The sequence below is a fragment of the Patella vulgata genome, chromosome 6 (assembly GCF_932274485.2).
Source record: "Patella vulgata chromosome 6, xgPatVulg1.2, whole genome shotgun sequence".
NCBI classification, from domain to species: domain Eukaryota; kingdom Metazoa; phylum Mollusca; class Gastropoda; family Patellidae; genus Patella; species Patella vulgata.
The window spans coordinates 28,129,040-28,156,446 of record NC_065884.2 but is presented as its reverse complement, the minus strand read 5'-3'; the positions used below and the strand labels follow the sequence as shown (position 1 = coordinate 28,156,446).

The following is a 27,407-nucleotide window of genomic DNA, read 5'->3' as shown; positions in this document are numbered from 1 at the left end:
AGTTTAAAAATTCTAGCTCAATTAGAAGCAGAGTTGTTAGGTTCCAAAGTCTTGACCAATCAAAATGCTTATTGCTCCTTAGCCTAAGCAGACAATTCTCATCATCGAACTTAGTCAAGGTATTGATGTAATGAAACTATACACCAAGTTTCATCACTCTCACTTAATTAGAACTAAAGATATCGTGTCCCAAAGCATCAACCAATCAAATTGCTTATCTCTACTTACCATAAGCAGAAAATGCTCATCTTCACCCTCTATCAATGCATTGACCTCATAAACACCTACACCAAGTTTGAACATTCTAGCTCAGTTAGAAGGAGAGTTATTGTGTTCCAAAGTCTCGGCCAATCAAATTGGTTATCGCTCTGCTTACCCTGAGCAGAAAATGCTCAATATCGAACTTAGTCAAGGTATTGATGTAATGAAACTATACACCAAGTTTCATCACTCTCACTTAATTGGAACTAAAGTTATTGTGTCCCAAAGCATCAACCAATCAAATTGCTTATCTCTACTTACCCTAAGCAGAAAATGCTCATCTTCACACTCCATCAGGCATTGACCTAATAAACACCTACACCAAGTTTGAACATTTTAGCTCAATTAGAAGGAGAGTTATTGTGTTCCAAAGTCTCGGCCAATCAAATTGCTTATCGCTCTGCTTACCCTGAGCAGAAAATGCTCATTATCGAACTTAGTCAAGGTATTGATGTAATGAAACTATACACCAAGTTTCATCACTCTCACTTAATTAGAACTAAAGTTATTGTGTCCCAAAGCATCAACCAATCAAATTGCTTATCTCTGCTTACCCTAAGCAGAAAATGCTCACCTTCGAACTCCATCAAGGCATTGACCTAATAAACACCTACACCAAGTTTGAACATTCTAGGTCAATTAGAAGGAGAGTTATTGTGTCCCAAAAAGTGTGACAGACAGACAGACGGACGGACAGACAGACGGACGAACCCATTTTAATAGTCCCCTGCTTTCTTCGAAAGGCGGGGGACAAAAACTCTTAATCTTAAATTAGTTCAGTAACAAGAATAATGTTTGCTTACAGTGAGTTTATAGTGGGATAAACAACAGGAGGAAACTGATCCGGCATGGTTCCCCCCTTGTCAGTGATGCAGGACGGAGGGCCTGACAAGGACAGCTGGCTAGTCATTTGGATGGGACAAAAAAACGAGGTCCCTTGTACACATTGACGTGCACATAAAAGATCCCTCGACAGTTGGAATTCGATATAAGAGTAGGCCGTAATGCCGCTGTCCGGGGAAAATTTCCCTCATAGCACACTGTATGGTGTATGCCCATCTTCATTAGCCCAGCTTAGGAGCAGAACAGTAGGACAGTAGTATCAAGCGTCAAATTCAAATCCATATCCAACAAAAATATGGTTAACAGCCGATCAATTACAAAAAAACAAGGCATTGACCTAATAAACACATACACCAAGTTTGAACATTCTAGCTCAATTAAAAGTTATCGTGTCCCAAAGCATCAACCAATCAAATTGCTTATCTCTGCTTACCCTAAGCGGAAAATGCTCATCTTCGAACTCCATCAAGGCATTGACCTAATCAACACATACACCAAGTTTGAACATTCTAGCCCAATTAGGAAGAGGGTTATCGTGTCCCAAAGCATCAACCAATCAAATTGCTTATCTCTGCTTACCCTAAGCGGAAAATGCTCATCTTCGAACTCCATCAAGGCATTGACCTAATAAACACATACACCAAGTTTGAACATTCTAGCTCAATTAGGAAGAGAGTTATTGTGTCCCAAAAAGTGTGACGGACAGACAGACGGACAGACAGACAGACGGACGAACCCATTTTAATAGTCCCCTGCTTTCTTCGAAAGGCGGGGGACAATATATGACCACATGCCAATGTATGCGTATAAAAAAAAGTTATGTGGCTGGTCTAAGGGGCATTTAAATACTTTTGGAAATCATTTCATTCAATTTCCTTTCGTTATAAGTAATTGTGAATGGTGAAATGGACTCTTTGATATAGGTTAAAATAAGGTATTGAACTGGGTTGACCTGATGTGTTTTTTTGACAAGCTCAAACATTACAACATTGATAAATAACCTCATGTCCTTGTGCATTTACTTCACAGGTGTGAAGAAATGTTAACAGAAAGCTACCACATCTTCATTTATATTTTATTCAAAACAAAAAATGGTACAAATAGTTTACAGTTAATAGGTTAATGGCATATGATAATGAAATATGGGTTATAATTCATGACATAATGCTTTCAAGTAACAATAAAAAAAAAATAACAACTTTAAGTGCCGAAAAAAAATCGTTTAGCTATTGTTAGCACAATATATATTGTATCACAGAGTTTCTTCAATATAAATATAAAGATTACAACTATATAAACTTGGTCAAACTCTACCCATGGTCGCTTAATGTGTAATCATAATGAAAGTCTAGTTTTCATATATCTTTACATTTCTACACAACATTAAACTAAACATCTCTAGTATTAAATTTTCAAACTTATTCTAATGTTACTTTGCACACATACCGAATTCATTTGTCTTTTTCTCCACGTAATAAATTAACTTTTAGCGAAATAAAAAAACCCCAGAAAGGCTCGTCTTAAACTGAGTAATCATCATCATCATCATCTTTAGATCGTTTTGATTTAGCAGGTACCAGACCACCAATTAAACCTTGAGCTGTATTGAAAAGATTCACAGGAGAACTGCCATCAGTGATCAGAGTTGTTTTTAGTCCCAGAGAAGACAAAAGTCTCACCTGCATCTCAGGTCCAGCATTAGCCATGGCCTGTAGGGTTCCTGCTCCAATAGCATCAACCATATCTTTGAACTTACGGGTTTCAATAGAAGAAGACTCGCTAGATTTAAGTAACTCAAGCTCATTCTGTTCTTTAACATATTTCAATTCTGCTTCACGTGCTCCAGTGAGTCTTTCTAATTCAGATTCAGCCTCAATTTTCATGGCTTGTGCTTTAAGTTTAGCTTGTTCGACGGCAGCTTCACCCTCAATGCGATTAGCCTCTGCTCGAGACTGTGCTTCAGCTTTAGCTTGACCAGTACTTTCAACAGCAGCACTGTGAGCCTGTAATTCTAACAGTTCTCTCCTAGATTTTTCAGCTTCTGCCTCATCCATAATTTTCTGTCGTTCAAGACGACCTTTAGCCTCTTGTTCCAAACGTTCAGCTTCATGTCTGTAAGAAATTATTTAAACATTACTTAATGGATTGCATTTCACGCCAACATGGAAAATCATGTTATTTCCAAATTTAATGTTACAAGTCTATCCAAACATTGAAATCTTCATTTAATTTAAAGGATGTATGGCTCTATTTTTTGGAATCATGAAATAGACGAAAATGGTTCTAAAAGCACATATTAATGTAATATAAATATATGTAAAGTGATTTATATTCAATATTTGGGAAAAAATATTGTAATTTCTTATCAATTATGTTTGGTGAAATACATGGAACAGTTCAAATTGAACAGCAGTCATTTACTCCTGCTTAGTCCATTGTGTTGTAGGATATGTTTTTATTTGTTCATTACAAAATAACACCCGAAACCATAGAATACACGACACATGTAATGATTATAAAATGTTAATTGTGTCTTAAATATTGGATATTAGGATCATATATTCCACGGCAAGATAACAATATCAATACTGATTGAAATTTACCAATACTGAATTCTAATTCATGTTTTTAATTTCGAATATTATGGAAATATTGAGTTAGAGGTTTAGCTCCTTTAACTTTGAATTAATACATTTATGGTTTATATTGTCCTAGTAAGAAAAAATATGTTTGGAATATTTTGTGAACTGACCTGGCAGCAGCTTCCTGTGAGTTAGTTGTGATTTCAATAGCTAACTGTACAGATTTCATCAATGAATCTCTTGTTCTTTGATCAACAGGCTCAACAGACTGAATATCAATACTTGTAATAACTAAACTATTCTGAGGGAAATGGAACTTATCCCGTACTTTATTATTATCATCAAAACCAAACAGAGCAGATCGAATAATCTTTGCAGAATTCTGAAAAGTAAAATATGTTGAATTGTGTAACATCTAGTTTACTTGTTGATCAATTAGCCATTAAAAATTATATCAGACCTAATATTGGTCTCAATTGTATGTTTAATACCACTATCCAAATGGAATGTTCTTTAAGTCATTTTTTGTATTTTCTAAATAAAATGGTGAAGTGCGACTTTGTAATAATCATTTGTTAACCAACATTTTTGTATTTTATCAATAAATCTTATTGAGTGTGACAGATGCCAGTTGATGAAATGTTTAAGAACATACCTTGTGGAAATCATCAAATTGCACCTGAGCTACAGCACCTCGAACTCTTGAAGCAATTGCTTTACAAGCATCACCAGTAAAATCAGGAACACTGAATAATTTTGCTGCCTCTTCTGGTGTAGCTTTGTCTGTGATAGCGAAATGCCTAAGAAAAAGTTAGGAAACCAATTAAAAAGTATGAAGCTTATTTGTGGATTCCTATTAATGTCTGCCATGGTACTGTACATAAATAGTCCATTCTTTCTAAAGGCTATTTTTTGTTTAATATTAAATTATTTATAAAAGTTTATCAAATGTATTGTTATATACATCCCTGACAAAATAAGACACAATCTTACCAGTTATAAGACAGCTGTAACTGAAGTCTGGCATGATCAGCTGTTTCTACTGTGATAATATCAGTGCAGAAATCTGGTCCCAGCAATAAACACAGAGATTTAATGACATTCGGTTTCTTGGGTTTGCCACCAGATAAACTCAACTGGGTAAACTGTTCATCAGGTCCTAACATGACCAATTCCGGTCCAAAAATAACTCTAAAAAATAGAATATAATACTAAATTATAACTCATAATAAACTTTGTTTTGTCCATTCATTAAAAACATTGTGCATAAAATAGCAAAACAATCCAAAAGGTATAAAAGATTAAAAGCATTTGGTCGAGAAGCTGATGTCCCAAATCATTGACAAATATATTGCTTATCTCTGCTTAACCCCATACACCATGTTTGGATATTCTACAACTTCAATTAGAAGCAGAAAAGGTGTACTTTTATAAGTATTTTGGATTTGGTACTTTTAAAGCAAGTTGTATGTATTTCACCAAAATTCCTTTTAAGAGAGATTTTAAAAATTTATAAAGATTTTACTTAAAAAATCAACTGTCAAATTAAAATATGCATTTTATCATACCTAGCTTTCTTTTCTTTATAATCGTAAATTTGAACAGCAGCATTGTGGGGAACACGGAAAGTTACAACTCGTGTCTTATCTCTACTTTTTAGAGCTGAATCACGTGCATTTCTATCACTTCTGTCAGCTAGCGGATCTTTTCCTTGAGCCAATAGATTCTCTACTACAGGTGGAAGCTCTTTTTCCCATAACTCTTCATCTTGACTTAACATGTACGTTACACCAGTTATAGAACGAACCTAGTAAAAATAAAAACCAGAGATAAAGAAAAAGAAATTTTATGTGATCCATTTAGAGCTATGATCATTTGATTTTAAATATTTTAGGTCTCTGATCATTTGAATTTAAATACATCAGGTCACAGTAGAAATGTTTCTCTTCAAATGAAAAGCTTTCATTTTTATAATATAGAAAGTTACCTTTCCACTTTTAACATCTCTGACATAGATACCCTCATTTTCATCAAGAGGTATAGACTGTCGTTTCATAATAACTTCAACTTCGACTGGGGGTACATATTCTTTAGGTCCACGAATCATCCATCTGTCTCCAGGTTTTCTCTCAAGCTGAAATAACAATTATATTTTCTATAAATATAGGTTGTCAGGCATTAAAATATATACTAATACCTGGTGGTGGTACTTAACTGTATTTATTCAGCAGTATGTCTATAGACTCACAAGCTTATATATGGGATGTTCTAAATTCACGAAGAATAGCAATATAACTTTTCACGAAGAATAGCAATATAACTTTTATCAATCAGCATTGTCACAGAATTGTCTAGATTCTTAAGGATAAATGTATGATTAAAAGTAACATTTTCTAAACCATATAAAAGAACTAATTAAAGTATAAACCAAGTAAAAAAAATGGAAATGACTGGGTGAATGAACTCTGCTCAAAGCACGATATAATTACTATCCTAGTCTCCAAGATGTATGTAAAGCCTGATTACATGAGCGCTTTCATAATTAGAAGAATGCTCTCAAGATGAAATTTGAGTTTATGTTGAGAGCATTCAAGATTTTACAAACTTAAAAGAAAATAAAAGATGGTGATATAATTCAAATTCCCATGTTCAGGAGAAAATAAAAACTGGTTATCCTACAGCATCATTATGTACCACATCAATCTGTTAATTACCTGTCGTGCTGCGGCTACCTCAGGTGCTGGTTCTTCACGCTTACGTCTTTTTATTTGCGGTCCCTCCTTTAAATACAAGGAGATTGTTTTCATAATCACTCATTACTTACGTATATTTAAGGCATAACTCTCTGTCTGCAATTCTATGTAGTGTATGAACAAATCAATCTGTACCAACCAGGACAAATAAAGCTTTCTTAAAATTTTCTTATAGTCTTAGCCAGCGATCTTTTAGTTATCAAGCCCCTTTTTTAGGGAATAATCTACCATTTAGTTTAAGATGTTGTACATCTCTATATATTCTTTTAAAAAACAACTTAAAACACATTTATTTAATCAGGCTTTTAACTGACTCTGTATACAATCGTTAACATGTCCATAATCTTGTTGTTAATTTATGATTACATTGTCACTTTGTAAAGTGCCCCTGAATATGTTACATGAAAGGGCGCACTATAAATATGCTGTAATAATAATTTCTCTTGAAGTAAGGATTAAGTTAATTGTTCTGGCGGTGAAATGACTAATATTTTAAATTCAACATTTTAAATCTTATTTAATTTTCTTTAACTGACAACTGATCTCTTTTTACCACTAATTTAACTTCTTTTTCCTTCCACTTATCTGAATTCAATCTTCTTTTTCATTTTTTATTTTTATTTTAAGAAAGCTTTACTAGTTTTAATAATCTCTCCACCTAGATGCTACCTGTTATCCATAACCAACACAGAGTATGACCACATTCTACATCAACCAAACTTAGACAGGTGATCAGCTTATCTTACATCCAGAATTTTATTTGTAAAATTCATATAATTTAAAAAGGAAACATAAATGTCCAACATGTTTTTTTGCTCCAGACTTACATAAAGTTATTTTTGAGTAGATCATCTGTTGACGATTGGCTGCTCATAGAATTTGGCCATACTGTATTACAAATATAACATTTATACTTACATCACTTCCTTCTCTAAATGATTCTGTTGCACGTAAAATTAAACCTTCATCTTCACCAAGAATATAAACATTTTGAATTCCCTTTTCTAAGCTTTCACCAGGCATTAAAAAGAAAGTTTTTTCACCCTGTAATATAAATGAAGCTCAATGAACATTGGTAGAATATTTAAGTTATAATCTTTGAAAAATACAAAAATTAATTTGATGTTGTTGTCCAATGACTGCATCATGGTGCAAACCATTAACACAATCTGGGGCCGTATATACATCCATAATATGATGCTACTTACTGTAACAATAATACCCTATTAAAGCAAACAAAGGTCACAGTTCAGCAAAAAACTATAACCAATCATTGGGAATTATTGAAACTTTTCTTGACTGAGTTTGCATTAAAATAATCTCTATTGTTATAGGTATATGACACCTTAGTTTTAAATATAAGCATTTACCTTGATAAGCTTACGTTTACCAAGTTGTGGTTTGCCATCATCATCTGTAGGATCAAGCACAACACAATATTGGCGATTATTTAATGTGGTAATATTAACTACTCCTACAACCTGAAAACAAATAATATAAAGTATAATCTATATTAACATGTATTCACAGTTCAATCTATAGCCTGGCACATAGAATAATTCTTTGATTATTTTTCCCTTTTTTTTTCTATCAGGAATTATAATGAGTTTTTTTAACACAAGCAAATACACACCAACACTTTTTGGGATTTCGGTTGGGGGGGGGGGGGGGACCACATGCTTTGACACAGATTTTCTTTCTTTAATCTTCTAGAGGGATGATAATATTTTGTGAAATTATCAAGGTGTGTAACTCTAGAATAAGTGGCTGATTACTCTCATTAAAACATGATATATCCAATAATATTTGTGACCTCTAGGATGTTAACAAGAATAGTAGAGTACATACAAAGTACATTTGTATTTAGTAATTCTCTTACCTCTTCATAAACATTAGGAATATGTGTTTCAGTATCTCTCATTGTAATCAACCATTCTTCTCCATTCTTTCTGGTAATTTTAAAATCATCAACATATGTTCTGATGGCTCTCATGTGTAAGGCTTTCTGCAAATAGACAAACAAAATCATATTAGCATTTTGACATTGTATTACTTTGTGATTTATTGTATGTAAACAATATTGAAAAATGAGTAGGTTATTCTTCATACTGAAAGATTAAACATGCCAGTCTTGTTTTAGATTGACCAGAAACTGAAGCTTGAGAAACCTACATTAAAAGCCAATATTTTCAATTTCTTTCCACCTTTAGACCCATCATAATATTAAAATATATATTACAATAAACACTACTCTTTAGACAATTCAGAAAGTCAAACCCCTAATATTTTTAAGCAAAGAGAAAATAAGCTAATTCTTGTGAGATTTACCTTTTCTGTTAATACATAGGCATTGACAACATCAACAACTTCTTCATAAGCACCAGGTAAATATGCCCCGGTCTTTTTTACAACCCATTCTTCACCTGTAACTCGTTGTTTTCCCAATTCTCTATCAATACATTCCTTACGAGCTCTCAGTCTAATAGCTTGATTAGGTTTAATAATAGTAGCACGGATAGTCTCTTCAACAACTACTTCCTTTCGTGGAATATATGTACCTACAATAATACATAAATTCACCAGGTAAGTTTTACAGTTAATTAGAATCAATAATTTATTGATCATCCTTTAAATGTTATAGTTAATTAGTACCAATAATTTATTGATCATCCTATAAATGTTATAGTTAATTAGTACCAATAGTTTAATGATCATCCTATAAATGTTATAGTTAATTAGTACCAATAGTTTATTGATCATCCTATAAATGTTATAGTTAATTAGTACCAATAGTTTTATGATCATCCTATAAATGTTATAGTTAATTAGTACCAATAATTTATTGATCATCCTAGAATTATTATAGTTAATTAGTACCAATAGTTTAATGATCATCCTATAAATGTTTAGTTAATTAGAACCAATAATTTATTGACCATCCTGTAGCCATGTGTGTACACGATGTGCAGTCTAGAGGCAATAAATAAATATGTGTAAATCAGTGAATTCTAACGAAAATTGTTTTTGTTTTTTCAACATTGGTAAATGTGATGCAATCCTAATCAAAGATTAAACAATTAAAAAATCTGTAAATTACATGTAATTTGAAGACTGGATAAATAAATCTATAGAACTAATCTGTCGACAGCATTACTAGCCCATGATGTAGCCTATGATGTATAATCCTTTTTGTGTAAATCATAATTTATCAATAAAAGAGAGAGGTACAAGATTTTTGTAGGTTTTGTTACACAACTCAAAAAACAGTTTAAATACCTGGGCCTTCAAACAACCATTCATCACCAGCTATCCTCTTTTCTCCTGCATCATCTTCAAAATCTAAAATAGCTCTTAATCTCAATGCAGCATTGGCTGGCACTATTTTCAATGGGGTTACAGGCTAAAATAGATAAAATTATCCATTTGACATAAAAAATTGAACAACTGATCTTTGAAAATTATAACCAATTATTGATATAGTGCTTTCTTTATTACAAATGTAAAAATAAATCTGTTTGTAAAGGTATCAATGACTGGAACATAAATAGAACGTATCAATATTCAGTTCCATGTATACTATATACATAAACTATACAATATATAACCAGCGGTTGCCAGGCAAGATACGCCCACATTTTGCATGAGATGAACAGAGGTCAAACTAAAAACAAAAGCGATTTTTTCGTACAATCAGGGGCCATAATCCAGAAAGATATGGTCTGAAATGCGCAAATATGGAAAGGGACTGAGATCTTTGGGACATAAACATATATTTTAAGTTTCATCAAATCGGATAAAAATTGTGACTTCTAGAGGGTCCACGTATTACGTACTTTACCACAATTTGCTTACAAAGAGTGGCCATTTTGTCGGGCAGTTTCGTTTCGATTTTACCGAAAATCAATTTCAATCTTCATTATAGTGGAATGGTGATATATTTAAACGGTTTTTAAAATCGGATAAAAAAATTGTGACCTCTAGAGGGACCACAAGCTAAAAATGCGATTTTTCGTACAATCAGGGGCCATAATTCAGGAAGTTACGATCCAATATGCGCAAATATCGATAGGAACCAAAACCTTTTGGTTATAAATATGTATTTCAAGTTTCATCGAAATCGGGTCAATATTGTGACCTCTAGAGGGTCCACAACCTTGATATACCATATGTTTACACTATTTGCATACGAGGGGCAACCATTTTGTCTGTCAGTCTGGGTCCGATTTTCACAAAATTCGAACTCAACCGACATTACGGTGTAACAGTGATATATTTGAACGGTTTTTAAATCGGATAATAATTGTGACCTCTAGAGGGACCACAAGCTAAAAACGTGATTTTTCGTACAAGCAGGGGCCATAATTCAGGAAGTTACAATCCAACATGTGCGAATATCGAAAGGAACCAAGATCTTTGAGATATAACCATGTACTTCAAGTTTCATCAAAATCAGATGAAAATTGTGATGTCTAGAGTGTCCACAAGCTAAAAACATGATTTTTCGTACAATCAGGGGCCATAATCCATTAAGTTATGGTCCGATACATGCCAATATTGACAATAACCAAGATCTCTGGGGGGATAGACATATATTTTAAGTTTTATTGAAATCGGATAAAAATTGTGACCGTTACAAACAAATTGTGGACGGAGGTCCGGCTTCTAGATGGGGGCGACAGCATAATATGTCCACATGAAAATGTGGGCGTATAATAGAAATGTGGACCTGTCTATTGTAAAGAACATGAATGTACAATAGACTTGGTTAATCTATAACTTCCTAGTAGACCATTTTAACAAGCCATGAATCATTATACCACATTGTAAAAACTGTGTATTACATACGTCATAACGTTTTGCCTTGAGCTTAACTTTGCATTTTAATATCATACTATCATTAGAAATACCAGCTGTTAATTATCTTGAACTGCCCAATGTTTTCAATATTTTGTGTAAATGATTGAAAATTTTAATTCACCCTAATTTTTTATTCCATGAACTACATTCCATTTGAAAAGGTCAATATTTACCTGTTTTAAGACTTCACCTGGGTATAATGGAAAGGGTTCTTGAGCTAGACGTATTTCTTGATCAGCATGATAGAGTTTGATTTGTCCAGCTTTATCTGCGACTACTTCATTATCAGCATTTCTAACAACAGGGTTTTCTATTACACAATAATGTCTGGGTGGCACCACCAACATTTTCTCAGGTCCATAAACAATTCTATAAGTAATATTAAGACAATTAAAATACATGTATATGATAGTGTAATCTCTGACAAAATTTGCAAAAATAATATTGAAATTTATATCTTATACTATTATCTATAAATTTGTTCATCTGTTGGAAACATTAATTTTCACTAAACAGTTTGTATTCTATACATGCTTTTTAAACTATAATTTCATTTTTTTCCTGTTCATTAGAAATGTCATACTTTCAGGCTTCAAATAAATCTGATTAAAATACAGATCTACATTTCGTTTCGTTTTTTTATACTTTCGATGGCCTACACTACATGAAGATCTGACAAGATAGGCTTTTGACCCTATGACATCAGACATTGATTAATCAATCAGTGTTGGGTGTTTCTAGTGGTTTACCCACAGTTCCGTGCATGGCACGCCAAGAAGTCACCAAAACAGACTGTTTCATTGGCTTATCCCTCACATCAACCAAAACGCTGGTAATATAACAGCTCTTTCAGATCCAAGTGTTGTAAAGGCAATTAAAACTATAAAAAACCGAAACGAAATAGGACCTGTGTTTTAATCAGATTGGCTTCAAATAATCATAAGTTTTGAATGAGTATACTGGTGTCTACATTATATTCTAAAGAATACATCATTTAAGGTATAGAGATTTAATTAAATGGACACTAAACAGCAAAGTATGAAGTCTTCTCATTTAAGGATACATGTATCAATAAAATTATGTTTAACTTTCATATTTTTAAAAGTAGCATGTTTATTTGTTTGAAAAAAAAAATATCTATATTTTACAAACCTTTCATTGTCTTGTCGGATATAAGTCTGTGGTCCAATAGTTAACCTGGTAACATTTGTATTCTGATCTAATACATGTATGTAATAGTAGGGTGGGATTCTATATAGAGAATCCTCTCCACCCTGTCGTCTCTGAGGAACAGACATTGTGATTGTCTTTTATATTATTGCTGCAAGATAAACAAAAGTAAGACATATTATTACTGTTAAATAATTAATTGTTACACACAAAATGAAAAGCCAATTCAGATCCACAATACTATGAAAAGATGGTTAATGGTAAAACTATTCTGGGAAGAATAAAATTCTGGGAAGAATAAAATTCAGTAAATGAATTCGTCAATAGGCAGACGAAGTGACTTATCGTCAATAGGTTACGGTAGGAAGATAAGTCACTTCGTCTGCCTATTGACGAATTCAGGGCCCAGACTCAAGCGCCCACTGCACAGTACTAGTAATAAATACACAGGTAATTAATGAAATATACGGGTGGTACTTCTTACCGCCGACTACCGCCAACCAATACTTTTACCGCCGACCTTCGTGAAATTACCGCCGACCAAATACTTTTTTACCGCCGACCGCATTGTAATGACTTTCGACTGTAATATAATTACCGCCGACCAAATACTTGTTACCGCCGACCAAATGCTTAATGATTCCTTGTTACCGCCGACTATATAAAATTAATTAAATTATTAGTGACAAATAAATAGATTTGGTTAAATACACAGAGTTTGATAAAAATATAGATTTTATTATATATAAATATGGTCGACAACCCTAACCCTAACCCTCGCACTAATAGAAGATAGGCCTAAAATGTTATTTATTTATAACCAGTAGCTGAAACAATGTTGATATTTTTTTTATTTGCCCTTCAATATCTAAATTGTAGTTTTGTCCTTCCATATTCTTTAAAATATATATGAATGTTTTTTCGACAGTTGTACGTGATTACACCGCAAATAAAAAATAACATTCTTGTTGTTTTCTTTTTTATAAAACAAAAACAACCGTAAAATAGTCGGCGGTAACAAGGAATCATTAAGCGTGGTTCCCCCTTGTCAGTGCCGCTCCCCGGGCAAAATTTCCGTCATAGCACACTGTATGGCGTATGCCCGTCTTCATTAGCCCAGTTTAGGAGCAGAACAGTAGGACGTTAAACCCCATTTCGTTTCATTTCATTTCGAATCATTAAGCATTTGGTCGGAGGCAACAAGTATTTGGTCGGCGGTAATTATATTACGGTGGAAAGTCATTACAATGCGGTCGGCGGTAAAAAGTATTTGGTCGGCGGTAAAAAGCATTTGGTCCGCGGTAAAAAGGACCACCGTGAAATATACAGTCACTATAAAATAAGGTAATATATAAACATACCGTTATTATCACTTTCAAGATTACAATTACATACTAAATCAAGACATATCAATTTAGTAACCCAGTATAATTATATATCGTTCAATTTATTCTAAATACTAAACTAATATTCAGGAGGAAAGAAAGAAACAAGGTATTACTATGTTCTAAAATGGTATATCGCGATCAAATTATTGCATATTCCCTGGCGAAAGTTTAAGTTATACTATTTAGCCTCGAGCTCCTTTTCAACGAGTTACAACACGCTTTACTCAAAAGATCGCGAATAGCGAGTGGAGCAAAACGGCGGATAAGACAATTATTAAGCTTCCATTAAAAATGTAAGTATAATTACCACAGATACGGCCGATTAATTATTATTACAGAATGACCATAAATTCTATCGACCAATTGTCGATTAGAAAAAATGGCGTCGTCTGCTACACAGCCGGCGTACTTTTTGAGCCAGTTGATGATTTCCGTATCAAACTCCTTTGTCTCCCGTTTATGAAGTTGCAGACATGGAGAACCTTCGCTAACTAAACCAAGAAATTTACAACTATAATTTATATGGTAAATTTTGCTGTGCTGTTCGAAAAGGTGTCTTGGTCAAATGTATTTCGAGCACATGATGAAAACGAGAGAAATATACTGTGAGGCGATTTGATTGGTGGTTGTTATTCACCGTACGTCAGGAAATGGATTTCATGATATGTCGCAATCGCCGAAAAAAAAAACAAACAAATAAAGAAAGAAAGGGCTATCTAAGGTCAATCGTGAGTTCTATTTAGAATATAGACATTGATTATAAATTGAAAATATATCACCTAAGACGACGCCTTTAACGTCCTACCTTTCTGTGGGATAATCAAGAGGCAATTAATTAAGAGGGCGGATCCGGAGGGAGGAGCCCCCCCCCCCCCAACTCAGCTACATAAAATGAATGTAAAACAACACCATTCTGAGAAAAGTGTCACGGTCGTGTGCTTGATCCCTCATCGTCAGATGGTGGAATGGGCATTCAAAGCGCGAGATAATGGTATAATGTGATATCAAAATTAATGCAAAATTTGCATTAATGCGAAATTGAATCACAATGTGATCCTATATTTATTCATAATAAAAATTGGCGTCAAACGGGTGTTGGATTTCTCTCTTAAAAGTTCAATGTGTATGCGTGCCTGGGTAATTTGGAGATGTCATGATCATGCATTGTCGATCAACTGTTAAATTTCCTTACCAGGAACCTGGCAAACCCCATCCTGTACAAATTATTGGACCCAACTCTTGCATACGCCATGCAGTGTGCTATGGGGCCATTTTCCCCTCTTATATTGAATTCCAACTGCCAGTGATTCTTTTACGTACATGCAAATGTTTATAAACAGGACCTTAATTGGTTTTTCGTCCCACCCTATGACTAGGCCTATATACCTTGCTAGGCTCCCAGTAAAAGATACGCCGCGATTTGGGCATTAAAACTTAGTGCGGGTAGAACACATGCATTTTATAGCTGTAATTTTTTTACACATTTCACTGGCAGTTTGGGACATACAAGCCTCAAAATTAATTTATGATGACATTGATTCGACAAACATATGAACCAATTTGCCCCCTTTAATAGATCGATGTTAAGGTGTAATCATAGATCGTATATAACAGTTCTATGGTGTAATACGTACTTCTTGATTGTTTCGTATCCAGGGCATAATCAAAATCATGCGTTGTTTTTATTATCTGGACGCATGGATCCAGTCACATCTGCGATTGGGTACCTAGCTGACACAGATGCATTTGGATTATAAAACGTACCGAACATATTACGTGAATTCTTATCTAAGGCGATGCCTTTTTTTCTGTCTCGAGATTTTCCACTATTTGTGAATAGGGTTTCAAAATGTGTTGCTGTATTTTTTTTTTCATTTTTTTAAATACTTAATTGCCTCTATTATCCAGACAATAAACCCTACAAATATCATAATATCTACTGGTCATCTGGCCCTTGTTTGCATACATGTGAACATTTTCAACGACATAAGTCAAAGTAATCTAAATAATCAAGGACTATGCAATATTGTTGGCAAATATTTACATACAGGAAGAAGATATTAGACCAATATGCTATTATATTTGACATTCTATTTGAGAATTCAATGTCGTGCTTATACATTCACAAAATAATTGTTATGAAAGATCAATGGAAAGTGATTATATGTTATTGATTAAATCGACAAATACATTGTACCTATAGTTACTGGTAAACAAAACTATCCACGTGTAAACAACTTAATGTAGGTTTTTGTCCGTAGTTGAATTTTATGTCGCATAAATTTCATAAACGTCCGGGTAGGTCCATACACTATAACCTATTTCTTACTGTTCGTCTACGTATATGGCTGAAAAATCCACAACGCCCTTCAATTAGTATATCTACATCTATTTAATTATGAATAGTCGCGTCTTTCGTAAAATAGGTCAGCCATTTATATATAAAACAGCCATATATATTGACAAGGTTGGATAAATACTTTTATTTTTTGCGCAAATAAAGGATAAGCATGTACGTGCATGCTAAAAATGCAAATAGAAATAAATTTCATAAATATACTGGAACCACGTATATACTGTCAACAGTAAACAATGTACTTTTACAGTCGGTATAATTATTAAGTACGAAAGCCGGTACAAAATGTCAATAATTTTGTTCAAGGCCGCTCTACCGAAACGTCTTATAAAACCCAATTTAAACGGCGCAGTTAACATGTCATGACGAAGAAACGCAGCCGTGTTGTGAAATAATAACCAAATTTATAAACTACTACGTCAAACACGAAGAACAGATAGTAAAAATTACAAATACTTACATCAAATATTGCTGACCGACCGAGGAAGCAATTTCTTGCCTTATACTATAGCTGGCAAAATCAACAACTGGGCGTATCTTTTCTTTTATACGTCATATTCATGTACAATCAGATACTATTTATTGTAATGACGGATATGTCACGTGACGCACATGGCTCGTAAATACTGTCATAATCGAGCTTATTATGTTATTATAGCATGCAATTAAGAAATGGATCAACAGCTTTTATTTCTGGGGGTATTTATGACCAAATCAATGAATGGTATAAATTGTAATCTCCAACCTGATCAGTCTTCTATAGTTCTATGCACGAATCAACATGAACACCTATAGGACTATGTATAACGCACAACTCTAAATAGAGCGTGAACTACGTACATGTATGTCAAGTTAACATAGGAATTACTAAATAACTTAAATGTGCCTCATAATAAATGTTCATATTTGTCATACAAACACTTTATTTTATATCATTATAAATAAGCAGAAAAGATCTAGGGAGCATTTAAAGATTATAGATAAAGAGCTGGTCATTCTTGCTATTAATATAATTGCTAAGAAATAGATAATGAAAAATCAATATTTCGAAAATTTCAGTAAAATGACTTTATTCTGAGCGAAGTTATGGATGTTTGAAGTCCTAACAAGTAATAGCCATGTCAGATGGAAACTCTGTTCACCAATGATAAATAGAGAATCTCCTACTGAGTCTTTTACTCTCGCAATCCAGTCTTGATTGTCAGTCTTTATCAGCAGTCTCCTGACATATTACCCTTTACCACAGATATGGCGGGTATTATCTAATCTTTTAATATTTGATGGTCTACTATCCAGAGAGTTGATTATGGGCTTATCATGTGAATAAATGTCTAAACAACAGTGAGGCTGATATTCCCCGTCGAAATCCCAAAATAAATAGATGACACAAATTAATTGATTGCACATTTATTTTTTTCAAAAGTATCGAGCAATCAAACTATACACTAAGTTTCATCACTCTCTATCTGATAGAATCAAGATTATCTTGTCCCAAAGCATCGACCAATGAGATTGCTTAGCTCTGCTTAGCTTCCGCTCGAAATGTTAATCATTGAACTCAGTCAAGACATTTACCTAATGAACATCTACATCAAGTTTAAACATTCTACCTTAATTAAAAGCAGAGTTGTTATGTTCCAAAGTCTTGACCAATCAAATTGCTTATCGCTCCTTAGCCTAAGCAGAAAATTCTCACCATCGAACTTAGTCAAGGTAATGATATAATGAATCTATATTCAGAGTTTCATCGCTATCACTTCATTACAACCAAAGTTATCGTGCCAAAAGGCATCAACCAATCAGATTGCTTATCTCTGCTTACCATAAGCAGACAATGTTCATCATCGAACTCCATCAAGGCGTTCACCTAATGAACACCTACACCAAAATTGAACATTCTACCTCAATTAGAAGGAGAGTTATTGTGTTCCAAAGTCTCGACCAATCAAATTGCTTATCGCTCTGCTTACCCTCAGCAGAAAATGTTTATTATCGAACTTAGTCAAAGTATTGATGTAATAAAGTTATACACCAAGTGTCCTCACTCTCACTTAATTAGAACTAAAGTTATCGTGTCCCAAAGCATCAACCAATCAAATTGCTTATCTCTGTTTACCCGAAGCAGAAAATTCTCATCTTTAAACTCCATACAGGCATTCACCTAGTAGACATCTACGCCAAGTGTGAACATTCTAAAGAAATTAGATTGAAAGTTATTGTGTTCGAAAGTCTTGCCCAATCAAATTGCTTATCACTCTGCTTACCCTGAACAGAAAATGCTCATTATCGAACTTAGTCAAGGTATTGATGTAATGAAACTATAAACCAAGTTTCATCACTCTCACTTAATTAGAACTAAAGTTATCGTGTCCAAAAGCATCAACTAATCAAATTGGTTATCTCTGCTTACCCTAAACAGAAAATGTTCATCTTCGAACTCCATCAAGGCATTGGCCTAACAAATACCACCACAAGTTTGAACATTCTAGCTCAATTAGAAAGGGAGTTATCATGTCCCAAAAAGTGTGACGGACAGACAGACAGACGAACCCATTTTAATAGTCCCCTGCTTTTTTCGAAAGGCGGAGGACAATAATAATTTATACATTTGAAGCTAGAAACATGCTTGCCAAACACACCACAACAACCATAATGAATTACTCTGCTATATTTTATTCCTATTAAAGGAGGCAAGTCTCTAACTCAATATCATCCACAGTCTTTGACATTGCAAAAGTTGGGCTTCTGATATCCAATATTTGAGACAAAATCAAAATTTTAAAATTGACACATGAATCGCATGCCAGAATTCTGTTGAGTGTCATTTGTAATGAAGCAACTCAATGACAAGGCTTAACATATCCCACAGGAGAATACCACTGGTGTAGACTGGAATAACCAGACGCCAAAGACTGTCATTCAATATGGACTCTTCGGAGTCTTCGCGTATATCGCCAAACATAACTGATTAGAAATTACAGTAAAAATAGAACGATTCAATGTAAATCAGTTTATATACATTCACATTACATTATTATATGCATTGCAACGAATTTGTGTCCATTTCTAGGTGCCAAAGAATTGAGATTTAGCTCCTTTAAACCCAGATGTTGAGATCAGTTGATCTTTTGTTCCTCAATCATGCCAATTGATTAGCAAACTGAAAACACTATACTATAATGCTTTACTAATATAATTTCTCCGTGAAATATCTGAGATCAGATTACAATTATTGCTATAACAGTACAGAATTTTAGTTTGCTACACCAACTAATTCAGACATTGCAATAATTTATAGTAATATTAAATAGAATTTTCTGTAAATTTATATACATGTACCAATGAAATCATATACATAAGTCTTGTGAAACGGAACCCTGTTCAACATTTTATGTTTATACTTGAATCTGTCTACCATTCAGATCATCCAGATAATCCCAAGTCTATACTTCTATAATCAAACCCACTTTATATATGCCATACTGCTATAAATGCCACAGACCAATCAAAATGTTACAGCATACTAGTTACAGAAAAAAATCCAAGAATTATGAAATATAACTCACATGCGTAGTTATTGAAAAGTTAATCAATGATGATGTATTGATGATGATATACATATAACTATTCACAGATGGAGTGGAAGAATTGAATGATGTTCGTTCAAATTGGATTTAGATGATAGTTTTGTTCTCTAATGTTGAGCAATTGATATTAAGTTGTACAAAGAACTTTGAACGTATATAGATTATTTTCAATTTAAATTAAAAATGACAAGTTTGTACACAATATACACATGTTCATAGTGTAACACCATCAAGATTTTACTTCTTTAGAATCACTGTCATTATCTGAGTCACTAGAATTGTCTTTTCTTGTATTAATACTTAATCTTGAATCATCATCTTTCACATCATTGGAATTCATAATACCATCTTGTTTATCCTCTTCTTCATCATCTTCATCTTCAGATTCTTCCTCTGATTCCTTTTCTAAAAAAATATACAAGCATCCTCTAGTCACATGTTCAAGTATAACATCGAACTATTAAAACACCCAAGATATATTTTACAAATGTTTATCTTTAACCCTTGCAACTCTCTGTAGCTATTTGCTAATTTTTCAGAGAAATACAAAAGATTAGTTTCATTACCAAACTGACGACTACACTAGATTCTGGATAACCATATCTATAAGATTGCTTTACTAAATGTTTGTCACACTATCAGGATACTAATCATTACAGGTAAACAATAGGTTACAATTCCATAGGTATGATACATAATCATGTTAAGCAATTTTGACGATGATTTTCCAAACAGCTTAATATATTAAGCTAAACTTACATACAAGGTAAATAGGCTATATAATGTTTGGCATAATTAAACCGACATGCATCACCAGATTCCCTAAATAATGTTGCACTTTAAATAGTACCGTAGGTCAATTTTTGGAAGTATTCACTAGAACCCACATTCTAATTATGTTCTATAACTTTTTAGAACTATATTTTCTTTCAGTTTTTTGTAGATATAGAAAACATAATATTCCAGAAGATTATATTTTATAAAGATTTGGATCCTTACATGATGTGAGAGATTAACATCCACTCAACACAAACTAGGTAATTTCTGGATTAACATAATGTGGTTCAATTTTATATCAATAATTTGCTTGCGCATACGGGCCTTTAGTGAGAGGACACCGGAGGACCCTGAGAAAACCCACGAGTTGGACAGGCAACCCTACTCCATGTCACGTACAAGTAGGAGATCACAACCATGCCAACTGACTCAATGACCGACGTTCTGATACAACGCGCACGCCTTAACCATTCCCCCACCCCCTCTTACATGATGTAGATCATGAAAGTCTAAGATGTTGATGTCGTTTACCATTCAAAAAAAAAAATTCTTATTTAAATATATTTCAGCTATAAAATAAAATGACATCTACCTTGTTTTCCTGATTTCATTTTCTTTGCCACTTTCTGTCTTTGCTTTTTCTTTAATCTAGAATAAAGTTTGTGGTATCAAAATTTACATAAAATCCAGATTAACTGATTATACTGATTTGATGAATCAACCAAGGACAATAAGCTTGCAAAGTTACCTTTTATTGTTTGTGAAATGGTCGCTAAATCTCCAGTCATTGGAACCAGCAATATTTTCAGCATAATTATTTATGGATTTATTCTTCTATATGAAGCTGTGATAATGATGATATTCATGAATTTTTTTTGTGGCTTTTTATGTCTTGATAGGCCTACCCATTTCTTGCTCTGTCAAGCAATTTTTACAATCATTTCTAACTACTAATATTTTAAGCTATAACTATAACATAGGCTATTTCTTTACAATCAATTTGCAGAAATAGAAATTTGATGACACAAACAGGTTTCGTTTCACGGACAGTGTAGTGATAGGAGGCTATTTGAAGTCCCTGGCACAGGCGATGTGAACCACAAAGGCTTGTAAAATTTCCTAAATGTTGTAATGAAAATGTTCCTCAAACTGGTATAAATACAGCTGACATTCCAGGTACATGTAACTGCAATGTGTCATGGCAGTCCATGATAAGAAAATTTGCTATTTAGACTCAGTTAATGGACATCTTAATTTAGTGTTATTATTGTGACAATAGGATTGAATTAAAAATCTTGTTGACTGCTCCATTTAAGGCAACATTTAGGGATTGTAAGTTACAATCCCACAACACGTACTATGATCAAATGTATGTTTCTCACTTGAATAAAAGAGTCAAAATTTTGACTGGTGTGTTGTTTACATAAAGTCTACACCATATTACCTTTTAGCACGTTTTTTGGCAGCTTTTTTCTCTGCTTCGGTTTGGTTCTTCTTTACTTTTTCTGAAAATTCAGCATCTAGTTCTTCCTGTTGATACAAAATATATTTTACTTTAAATATTAACCCAATTATAGAAACTCCACCATTGTGTCAACATTTTTTTCATATCATACTAATCCATAATGTCACAAAAAGATAGATCTTGTCCCCAATTCATTACATGAAAAATCAATTGGTCTAACAAAACCTTAAACTCATAGATAATCAAAAACAATATAATTTTAGAAGTCTTAGATTCAATCTTAATATAAATGATCCTATCCCCAATCAACAATTTTATACCAACCATTTGTTTACATTATAAAAGTGATGAAATAGAATCCTTCGGGTATGGACGATTTTATTTTTGGGGACTATTTTGGGTTTTTTAGACATTGCGATCATATGACATTTAAATAACTAATTAGTTTTAACATCTTAAATTTTCACAGATAATCATATGAAACGAAGAGACTGAATGGTGACCAAAAGGAATTGACCTTCTAGTTAGTCCTGCTATTCCCTTTAATAAGCCCTTTAACCATAACAGTTCCTAATTTATTTCATGACATAAAAAATATTATCTGGTGTGTAAGAGCTGTATTAACATTATCCTCTTCGGCAGATATTTTATTGGATTAGAGTAAGAAAATGGGCATCGAATTTCCTTCGATTAATGTACATGTAGATAATAAGTGAATTACTTTCCAAAATATTGTTATCTAGCCATCTAATGACAGAAAGCAAAGGCATAAATATACATGTATATATATATATATGGAAGAAATGTTTATCATTATCCCTTTATTGCACTAATGGTTCCACTAGGGCCACTATCCACCCCACCCTTCATCTACATTATGTACATTCCATATGTTTAACATACAACAAAGGACACAATATTCTGAAATATAATTATCTCTGAGTGAAGTCTCGACTAGGATTCTGTAGTTGATCTAAGTAGAAACACAACTCACAAATTTACATTAATTTTAGTCTATAGAATTACATCCTGTGTGTAATACCTAGGGGCCATGGTAGCTGAACTGTCAGGGCAAAGGACTCCTGAGAAGAACATCACAAGTTTGAAATATGTTGATGGCCGAGATTTTCCAAACCAGTCTGAGTGGAGGCTAATCGTTCTGATGAGACGAAAGAAAACAACAAATACCACCTGTGTTCACATTGACGTTCACATAAAAGAACTCTTTGACAGTTTGAAATCAAGGAATAGTCGGACACATCTATGATCAGCAAAATTCGCCTCCATATCCTTCACAGAAATAAAGATGGGTTGCCAGGCAATGAAACATACGCCCACAGCAGTTACATCGTCCGGGCAGTCAACAAGAGTTGTCACATATTTTTACTTTTTTCGGTAATGAAACATTTATAATACATTAAAATCTGATTAAGAGTAACAACTCATTAAGTAATTATCAGAAAACCATTAGAATTTGTTTGGTTTTTATAAAGTTCTGCCCCATGCTAACGTTTAGTATACAAATATTTAGCTTTTCAAGTCATAAAAATTCATTGAAAATCAATATACTTGTTCGTCTCAAGACCTTAAACTCTGTGTATCAATCTGAAATCAATCGGATGATAACTTTATCCTCTAGAGCATCACAAGATTTTTCAAAATGATCAAGGGCCATAACTTTGGCAGTAATTATCGGAAATCTTTGAAAATCAATATGATTCTTCGGCTCATGACCTCAAACACTGTGTATAAATTTAAAGTCAATCGGATAGTAACTGTAGCTTCTAGAGCATTTACCTGGCAGTAATTATCGAAAATCGCTGAAAATGAATAGACTTCTTTGTCTCATGACCTTAAACACTGTGTATAAATTTAAAGTCAATCGGATATTAACTTTAGCCTCTAGAGCATCCACAAGATTTTTCAAAGTGATCAAGGGCCATAACTCTGGCAGTAATTATCAGAAATTGCTGACAATCAATAGGCTTCTTTGTCTCATGACCTTAAACACTGTGTATAAAATTAAAGTCAATCGGATATTAACTTTAGCCTCTAGAGCGTCCACAAGCAACTTGCGGACGCCGGACGGACGGGGGTGACGACAATATACAACCACATTTCAATGTGAGCGTATAAAAATTACTATATATCTGTCTCAAAATAAGTGAAGTTTTGTTTATCAAGCCCCATTCGATTGTGGGTATCCATTTCAATTAATAAATGCCATTGAAACAATTTAAATACAAACCCTTTTAGCTTTTTCTGCATTAAATTTTTGTCTGGCATATTCTCTTCTTCTAACCCCTCTATATACATGGAAATCACCACTTCCTGCTCCAGCACTTGATCCTAAAATCCAACCAAATAATATTATAGTTGTCATAAACCTGGTTTTACATTTAGGTATGGTGGAATATCTAGTCTTTATCACATTGCTGATCTGCAACAGATGCAGGGTTTGGGTTTTTGTAATACATGGTTTTGATATGGCTAATGTGATATTGGGAAGAAATATTTTGAAAATTAAATTATAAAAATTTAAGTTACCCCAAACATTTCTGATAAATTCTGGTGTTTTCTTAGCTGATGAATCTTTTGGTTTATCAGGAATGAAAACCTCTTTATTCTGCAAAATAATGAATAAAAACAATAAGCTCATATAATTCTATACATTCTATAAAATTTCCCTCATAGCACACTGTATGGCGTATGCCCGTCTTCATTGGCCCAGTTTAGGAGCAGAACAGTAGGACGTTAAACCCCATTTCATTTCATTTCCCAACTGGCACATATCTTACCTTGGACCTTATAAGGATTATTTTAGGATACATGTATCATAAGGTCCATGGTCTTGTCAACAAAGTCTAGTGTTTACTTGATGGCTACCGTTCGAGGGATTGAGAGAATTAAATTCTGGAAAGTCAGGTCCAGAATGAGAACCTAAACAAAGCCGAAGAAAACATCTGACTCGGGCCGTCAGGGCAAAAAATAGTTCAGCTCTGAACGTAGGTCTCATTACACTCGCCCTATACGTTTAGGAACCTTCCTATCGAAAAATATTCCACTTCCCAGTAAATTTTACTGGGCAACTTTTTACTGCTAAACGGTCGTGTGTCAGTCCCTGTGAAAGCCTGAACAATGTAAATGAACATCTTAGTGAGAAAATAAGACCTTGCTTACCTCGCCAGAACCAGTATGAGCGACAAAACGTACGCTGTTAAAAAATATGTCCCTGTCTTCTAAACGACTTGGCCGATGCCATTGAAATCTAAATATAGGGTAACTCATAAATTTAACAACTCAGCCATATAAGATGAAACGAAATTTAGGTAAGCCCGGGAGAAAAATAATTGGGATTTTTGAAAAAATTTGATTGTAAATTATTGTAATTTGGGCTACTGTCTGATTCATCGTAAATTTTAAACGGATTTCTTCGATTATGAACAAACTACTTAACGTTGGTTATTATAAACTTACCTGTGTGTTTGTAATGAACTCCTGTTCGATAAAATCCATTGCACAACTAATTATCACAACGATGAAAACAAGTTCTCTCTTGAAAAATTGAAATATCACAAACTTTTCCCAGAGAAAAATACCAATATGGAAGATGGTTACGTCACTCTGCGGAAGATATCATTTCGTATTAGGGGTGACAGCATAGGAAATTCAAGTACAATTACGACAAGAATCCATGACCACTCGGACCAAAGATCACTCGGTTCAAGACCAGTCGGACCAAGTGATAGACCACTCAGCCCAAACAAATAGACTACTCGGACCATACAAAAAGACTATTCGGACCCAACAGAAAGACGACTCGGACCAATAATAAAATGTTGTTTTAATAAATTGATAATTGCGTTTGTTTTAATATAATTACTCGAACCAATAATAAAGTGTTATTTTAATAAATTGATAATTGTGTTTATTTTAATATGACTACTCGAACCAATAATAAAGTGTTATTTGAATAAATTGATAATTGTGTGTGTTTTAATATGACTACTCGAACTAATAATAACGTGTTGTTTGAATAAATTGATAATTGTATTCCAAATCGCAAAATATCGAGAACCACACTTGTAGTCACGTTTAAAAAGGGGCATATAAACGTCCAGTCTTCGTATTATTATGTGCTGTTTATATTAACGCATCAAGGGCGGATAACTTGAAAACGTGTCTCCACCCCTCCCCCCCCATATATAGTAACCCAGGGGTTAGTGGGGTAGAACGGAATGAAACCACTGGGGATACCGCGAATGTGGAAAAAGTAAAATTAGGCTATCAGACAAGAACAGTATACCCGTATATGTAGAAACTGTCAAAAGTCTGGACATACCGAGTCTCATTGCAAGAGTAAAGAAAAATTAGATTGATATTTTTTTTTGGCACCATTATTAATTAATTTTAAAACTAATCGTTGATTTATTTACGTACACAAAATTGAACCAAACAACTCTAAATATAAGAATTCCGTATAAGAATTATTTGCTTCTTTGTATTGTGATTTAATAATAAATAAATAGCATATTGTCTAGCCTTATAATATAATTTAATTGGTCCGACTGGTCTTGTTTTGGTCCGACTGGTCTTAGTCCGAGTAGTCTTTGGTCCGAGTGGTCTGGATACCTACGACAATTGGCATTGAGTTTGAGCGTTCGCACACATAACTACCCGCATTCCTGTATTTAGTTACCGTCTTTTACATTCTAGTAAAATCTCTGCAAATTTTATAGCTTTACTTTTTGAAATATTTTGTTCTAATTATTTGATTAGCGACTCGGATGGGATTACTTACTTTTGAACACGCATGCCGCACAAACACAACTATACATTCGTTTTACGGGCTTTATCACACTTCGGTCAAAACTGTCGAATCGAGAATTAATGTTCCGCTTCTTACGGGGTCATACGGGCTTAGTAGCATTATATACCCACCCGGGCACCCAATACGGCAATAGACACGCTGAGGGCTGCCGCAACACGCTTAAAGATGTTACTGAAGCGGTTATTATTCGATCGAAAGAATGCGTATAAAATTAAAAATACACTCAGAGAATTCGGAGGTAAGCTTCATGATCCTTGTTAAATTATTTATAACATAAAGAAGATAGGATATTTATAGTTTATTTATGACTTTATTTTTACGAGTATCCGTGCAATCAGTGATATTTTAATTGTGAAGAAAATTTGATAGACTGGCGATCAATGGTTTCCATATAAATCTCCTATGTAATTGCCTTCAATTGATATTTTTCGTCGCCCAAACCCATATACGATTAAAATGATCGCGCTGTCAAACTATCTTTCAATGTTAACCAACCCCCGCAACAGGTATATTGGATTCGACCAATACGTCACGAAG

At 33.7% G+C, this 27,407-nt stretch overlaps 1 protein-coding gene across 1 annotated transcript; it reads right to left on the bottom strand.

Moving 5' to 3' along the window:
* Positions 1-7,791: 7,791 nt before the first annotated feature.
* On the bottom strand, positions 7,792-14,422 carry LOC126824328 (major vault protein). The gene is made up of 8 exons (XM_056101728.1): positions 14,217-14,422; positions 14,162-14,183; positions 12,449-12,617; positions 11,470-11,665; positions 9,716-9,839; positions 8,768-8,997; positions 8,319-8,444; positions 7,792-7,920 (listed from the first exon to the last, which is right to left on the bottom strand). Exons 3-8 carry the CDS (start codon positions 12,592-12,594, stop codon positions 7,792-7,794), a joined length of 951 nt encoding a protein of 316 aa, XP_055957703.1. The 5' UTR covers positions 12,595-12,617; positions 14,162-14,183; positions 14,217-14,422.
* Positions 14,423-27,407: the final 12,985 nt, after the last annotated feature.

Coding starts and splice junctions, on each gene's coding strand:
- LOC126824328 (XM_056101728.1), bottom strand. CDS start 12,594: ATGTCTGTTCCTCAGAGACGACAGGGTGGAGAGGATTCTCTATATAGA. Junction 9,840..11,469: donor CAGGTGAAGTCTTAAAACAG/GTAAATATTGAC, acceptor TATCTATTTTAG/CCTGTAACCCCATTGAAAAT. Junction 8,445..8,767: donor CCTATGTATTAACAGAAAAG/GTAAATCTCACA, acceptor GTCTATTTGCAG/AAAGCCTTACACATGAGAGC.